At 34.4% G+C, this 6,504-nt stretch overlaps 1 protein-coding gene across 1 annotated transcript; it reads right to left on the reverse strand.

Annotated features, from left to right (window-relative positions):
* Nucleotides 1-5,674: 5,674 nt before the first annotated feature.
* Nucleotides 5,675-6,504, reverse strand: LOC118739829 (the record flags this gene model as incomplete). The annotated part of the gene is given in 2 exon segments (XM_036471327.1): nt 5,675-6,357; nt 6,418-6,504. Coding segments are annotated over 2 exon segments (277 nt in total), but the record flags the coding sequence as incomplete, so codon positions are not given.

Raw genomic sequence — 6,504 nt, forward strand, 5'->3', positions numbered from 1 at the left:
CGCCCACTTATGATCACATATGTATATGTATCTCCGTAACCGTTTTACCAATTTGTGCCAAACTCGGTATTGTTATTGTGCTTACCACATAGAAGCAAAATGTTGAAAATTATTTAAATCGGACTAAAATTACGGCCGCTTTTCATTTAACTGTAAATTTCAGAAATGCTTGAAACCTCAATATTTCGAAATTTAAGGACGCAAATTAACTCAAAATTTATGCCCCCGGCTTACCATGTAGCTTTCGGAAAGGTGAAAAACATATAATTAATACTTGCGCCGGGCATTTAATGGTCGGCTCTGCCCGAACTTAGACTTTCTTACTTGTTTATTTTTATTTTTGTTTTTTGGTTTTTATTTGTGAAAAAGCATCTGTCAGGTGAAGAACAAAAGCGTGTACAAACGAAAAAATATATCAACAATGCCATTAGGTTTGTTCCACACGAGCTCGCGGGTGCCCGCGAATGCCCAAAACAGCCCAGAAAGCGTTCCTCACGCTAGAAAAATGGGTAATAGAGAGCGAATATCTTCCACTTTTGGATCGTAAAAAAGTCCTGACTGTTTCGGGCACGAAATTGGTTTTCTCCTTTCCTCACGCTCTGCACTTTTGGCACGGCTAAACACATTTTTGACCATTGTGAGAGAGTAACTTATTTTTACGCTCTAATTACCGAAACAGCCCGGAAAGTATGTGGAACAAACCTAGTATTTTTCAGTCCCATAGAATTTGTTTTGATAACTTTTGATTTTGAAATTTTAGCAAAAGTCGTTATAAACATGCGTGGGGTGCATGTAATAGACTTGAATTGATATGAAAAGTAATACGTATATGTATGTATGTATGTATGTGGGTATATGAATATCGATCGCTTAAAACGGATCTCAAATTTGTATTTACGCTGTAGAAATTTTAGGTCTATGTTATGTAGTTTGACTATTACGTATTGTCAATTAAATGTAATGGCTTGTATTGCAAAAGTTATCAAAACAAATTCGATGGGACTGAAAAATATTATTTTCTACTTTTTAGTTCACAGTGGTTGTTTGGGGGCTTGCACAAGATTATTTATAGAATAAGAAATCGTGTAAGACTCTTCGTCAACGTGAAAAATTAAAACAATGGGTATGTAGATACTATCAGGCCGATTCTGAACAGGAACTCCCTGGGAGTTTTGCCTCTTTTCCCTTTCCCCTATCATAAATAAAAATTCGCTGCGGATTTTTTATATTAAATGACGGAGTTGAGCTGTCAAAAATGTATCAAACAGCTCTTGCGAGGTTTGAATTTTCTCCTTCGAAATTTTCGGGGAAAATGCTACTACGTGGGAGTTAACTATTGGAGGATTTCTTTCTCGGGTGAAACAAATTCCCGGAGAACAAACTCCCTGGGAGTATTCAGAATTGGGCTGTATGAATGTATGTATGTATGTCAAAGCGAACTTTCTGATACTACTTTTTGTCTATTTCCGCGGTGCACGTATGTAGGAAATTTCACTTTCAACTGTGTAACCAGACATTTGTATGCACATAAAAAAATTAATGACTTGAAAAATATAATAAAAATTAAAAAGTTAAATTAAAAAATTAAAATTAAAAGTTTACTTCTAGCGAAGCAGTCAGTGGCACTGTGAATATTCTTCGAAATTATAGAGAAAATGCTGACACACATTTTTCTGATATATTTTTAAAAGTTACCGACATCGCTAAGGAAATGGATTTTGACATTGTGCTTCCTCGGAGAGCGAATAGACAAAATTGTCGGGCTAATTATCAGGCGTCTACCGCTGAAGATTATTATCGAAAGGCAATATTTATACCGCTTTTGGATAATATTTTGCTCGATCTCTGAGAAAGATTGCCGAAAGAGACATTGAACATTTTTGGTTTGAACTTATTACTTCCATCTAAAATTGGGGAATATAATACGCCTCACGAAAAAAATAATGCTATCGAACGCGTAAAATCGCTTGGAAAACGATACGAACTTTTCTAAGAAAAAGACGGTATCAATTTGGAAAGAGAGTATAAAGTGTGGTTGGAACGATGGACAAATAAGGAAAGCGAAAAGCCATTCCCAAAATCAGCAGCAGAAGTTCTTAGTAAATGCGACGAATATGCTTTTCTATTGATTAACAAACTTCTCCGCATTCTGGTCACACTTCCAGCTAATAACGCTACTTCCGAAAGAAGTTTTTAAACCCTTCGACGGTTAAAAACATGGTTGCGTAGTACCATGAATGAAGAAAGACTGATAGGTCTAGCACTTTTACACGTACACTTAGATATTGAAATTGCCACTGAAAGGATAATAGAAAAATTCGCAAAAGGAAAGCGCAAAATTCAATTTGCAGTTTAAATTATTACAATAATAATTCTGAATAAGTTGTTAAGTTACTTAATTACATCCTTTATTTTACCAACATTGTAAGCAAGAAATAAGTATTTATGTATAAATGTATTGCATTAATATACTCAAGGTATAACTTTACATCTTGTGTGTGTTTTTTTTTAAATAGTACAAGCAAATGTTTTATTAGACCTTGCACCTAATTCACAAAATGAAAAGTAATATTATATCACAAAACACTTTACTTCACACTTCGTAAAAAATACTCGAACCTATATTTCCATGAAAAATAAATTAGGGTTAGATGCCTGTTATTTAACGTTATTTGACAAGTTGATTGCCTCTAACACGCAAAACAAAAAACCTATACATACGTTTACATGCAAAAGGTCTGCACAGACCTGGTTGAACCTCCTAGGGTTAAAAAGTAAAATGAGCCAAAATGTTCTAAGCAAAAATAAAGTAAAAAGAGCCGCACAATGCTAAGCAAAGGGCCGCATTTGGCTCAAAGAGCCGTAATTGCCCACCATTGCATTATATCAATTGCATCTTTACTATCTGTATATTTCTTCATATCGTACACCGTCTTCAAAAGATTCATAACTCAAAATAATACGTTTGTCAGAAAATGCGAAAAACTATTTCTTAGCACAAAAACAAAACTTTTCTCCAGCTTTTGCTGAAAGGTAAATAAAAGCTCTGTGTACATTTTTAGCGCATAATTTCAAAAATGCCAAATTTTGAGTTGTGGCTCTTTTGAAGACGGTGTAGGATATAGTCCCTTTGAATAAAGAATTTGTTTGAATTCCATTAATATTGTTTAATATATACTGCAATTTTAATGAAGCCATGGTTTATTTTGAATATTTGGGAATATTTGACGACAAGATTTTCCTTTGGTCAGAATTTTATGTGAATAAAATTCTCCCATTCTTCATTTATTTCATTTTTAATATCTATATAGCATGTTTAATATACCATAAAAAAGTTAATTCATTGTCTATTGTGTAGATCAGTGGAATCTGCTTTATATGTTTAATTCTATTTTTATACAAAAAAACGCATTTCAGATGCTTTTCCTACTACCTTTTCACAAAAGGGGATAACATGGTTACCCGCTTTCTCTTTCCTTCTCAAAGGCAGTCGATTGACACAAATATAAATATTTATCCAACCTTGAATTATTGAATCATGTCACGCCCGGTTGCCCTCAGCTCGATTGGCGCAATCTTGTATTCTATCCAGTATGACTAGATCATCGCAAAAAGCAAAGCTAAATTCGTTTTTAAAAAAGGTTAGAACAAGTTATACGCTATGAAAATTGAAGTTAAAAAGAAGTCAGTATATTCATTCCTTAAAAACTCGATACGTTCCGCAAATCCGATTTTCTGTAAATAACTTCTTAAATAATTCTCGTTAAAACACAGGCCATTAACGGCTACATAACTTCAAAATATGCCAAAAAAGTTTTGGATAACTAAAATGCAAAAATTTTAATATTTTTTACATCTAGTACACAAGTAGTACGCCAAAACTCAATTTCCAAATATAGCAAAATCCTTAGTATTGTTTTTTAAAAAGCGGAGACAGTATTTTCTCAAAGAACCTTGCACAGTAATTGTAATATTTCAACGATAAATAGTAGTTTTAGAAATATTGAAGCTTTTTAGGAAGCTTAGGTACTTATTTTTAACCGACTTCAAAAAAAGGAGAAGGTTACGAATTCATCGGAATATTTTTTTTTATGTATGTTACCGCATAACTTTGGACCACATAAACCGGGGTCGAATTGTGTGTTACGAGAACGAAACGGCAATCGTATAAAAAAAATTACGTGACGTGTCGTACGAATGATTAAGTTGGAATTATGGCATACGTTCGGATCGTAATATAACCCGCTATGTAGTAGATTAAAAACTTTTTGTAATAGAATATTGTCAAAGAAATGTCACTTAGTGTGTTATTTAAATACCTACTTGTAAGCAGAAAAATATTAAATATTGGAAGAGACATAAAAATTTACGCTGAGTTATTATTTTATTTGGAATGTTCTTCTGAGGAAAATGACGGGAATGAACAACGTCTTATAAGAAGACGTTTGAGAGACAAAAACAATCCGCTTACATTGCCACAAAAAGCGTACATTTTTAAATATGTATGTAGTCTCCTATGTTTTCAATTTAGATTTTGATTTAAGATTCATCAAGAGATTTCGTCTCAACAAGGATGCATTTCATTACGTTTTGCAAACTATTGACTTCCATGGCAAATCTTCTGTAGCTGTGCCTCCTATGCTTCAATTGGCAGCAACGCTTTCTTTTCAGGAAGTGGTGGTTTCCAGCATTCGGTACGCAACGACTATCTTATTGGAATGAGTCAAAGTTTGGTATCAAAAGTCATATCAAGGGTGCTAAGGGAAATGGAAGCGAAATTATGAACAAAACATATAAAATTCACTCCTGAAAATTCGACACCTTGTATGGAGTGGTTCTACGAAAAATACAAAATACCCAGAGGTGAAGAAGTGAAATACATGGCATTGTTTTCTTGGTAGCTTTTAATATTTTTATTCCTTTTAGTTATTGGATGTATCGACGGTACTCACATTGGTCTACAAAAACCCAGTAGCAATGAGCACATGTTTTTCAACCGGAAAGGGTTTCATAGTCTCAATGTGATGGTGGTAAGTTCAATATGCGTACATATGTGAATTAAGAATCGCTTAGAATCTTGGAGTGTTCATGTACTCACACATATTTTCTATAGATATGCGATCACCAGTATAACATTAGGGCAATAAACGCCAGATATGGAGGAGCAGCACATGACTCCTTCATTTGGAAACATTCCGAGGAGAGGAAGTCGTTGCAAGAACGGTCTCAGTTGAATCCTAAAAACAATTTCTGGCTTCTTGGTAGGATTAGACATATTAATCATGAAAATATCAACGTTTATTCTTGTATAACCTTATTAAAGGGACTCCGGATATCCGCTTGAACCGTGGTGCATTACACCTTATAGAAGTCCCGGAGATGGTTCAAGTGAAAGCACATTTAACGAGGTCCACTCAAAGGCCAGATGCATAGTTGAACGGACTATCGGCATTTTAAAAGGACGGTGGAAGATCCTAGGCTACGAGAAACGGGGAAGAAAAAGTTGCTATGTTTGCTAATGGTTGCTCGGCTCTACACAATATATGTATGGAATTTAAAGTTCCTTTTGATCAACCCAGCGTTGAAATTTTTGAAGCCAACGAAGTTTGCATTGGAAAAGAAACACAAATTTCTAAAGTGGCACAGAATATTAGAAACCCAGTAAAACATTCACTTGTCAATTAAAACATATTTGAACTCATTCTCATTAAAAATTATACATTTCTTTAAATTAATCGTTTAACTTCAGGTAATGCGTAAATTAATCTCTAGTTAAACTAAATAAGACTTAAAAAAACACCTTTACTCCATATACATACATGCATACATATGTATAATGTCCTGACTATTTTGTTTGATGTTTAAGCATTTCTAATTTCGTTATTTTTATCTCTAAATCTAGTTTTTACGCCTCCATTTGGTGTTTGTACTTAGTTTCTTTCAGTTGTAAAAGGCGCTCATGTATCTCTAGCAATCTGTCAAGCTTAGCTTCCATGTTAGTTCTACCCTCATTTGAAGCTTTAAGATTCTGTTCCAACAGAACTAGCTTGGGGCCAGTTGCTGTTGCTTGTATCTTCTTCTTTGGCACTTCAACATATATATTTTCGTTCTCCGAATCGTCGGCCGGGAAAATTATACACTTTTCACTGATACTGTCCACCATGCTTTCATCGAGTTCTTTCTCCAAATTTTTTGGAGAATTTGACTCCACGAGCTGCATTAACGAAGAATTTCCGAAAATGACCATGCCATCTACTGTCACTTCTAAGCCGCTTGCCTGAATAATATTTTCTTCCGCCTCGGTGATGTACTTCTCCTCGAATAGCCGTCCACCTGATATTTCTGATCAGCATACACCTACAATATATTTATATGAAATTCGTATTTTAAATAGATGGATAAATCATTCAAACAAACTTTTTTCCACGTTTTGCGTCCTTAACAGGTAGTCCCACAGCATTCAATTTTCTAGAAAGGTCCTCATAAAGCCTTATACTCGTTGCC

The sequence above is a fragment of the Rhagoletis pomonella genome, unplaced genomic scaffold, assembly GCF_013731165.1.
Source record: "Rhagoletis pomonella isolate Grant_MI unplaced genomic scaffold, Rhpom_1.0 Rhpom_scaffold_00005, whole genome shotgun sequence".
Lineage (NCBI taxonomy): Eukaryota > Metazoa > Arthropoda > Insecta > Diptera > Tephritidae > Rhagoletis > Rhagoletis pomonella.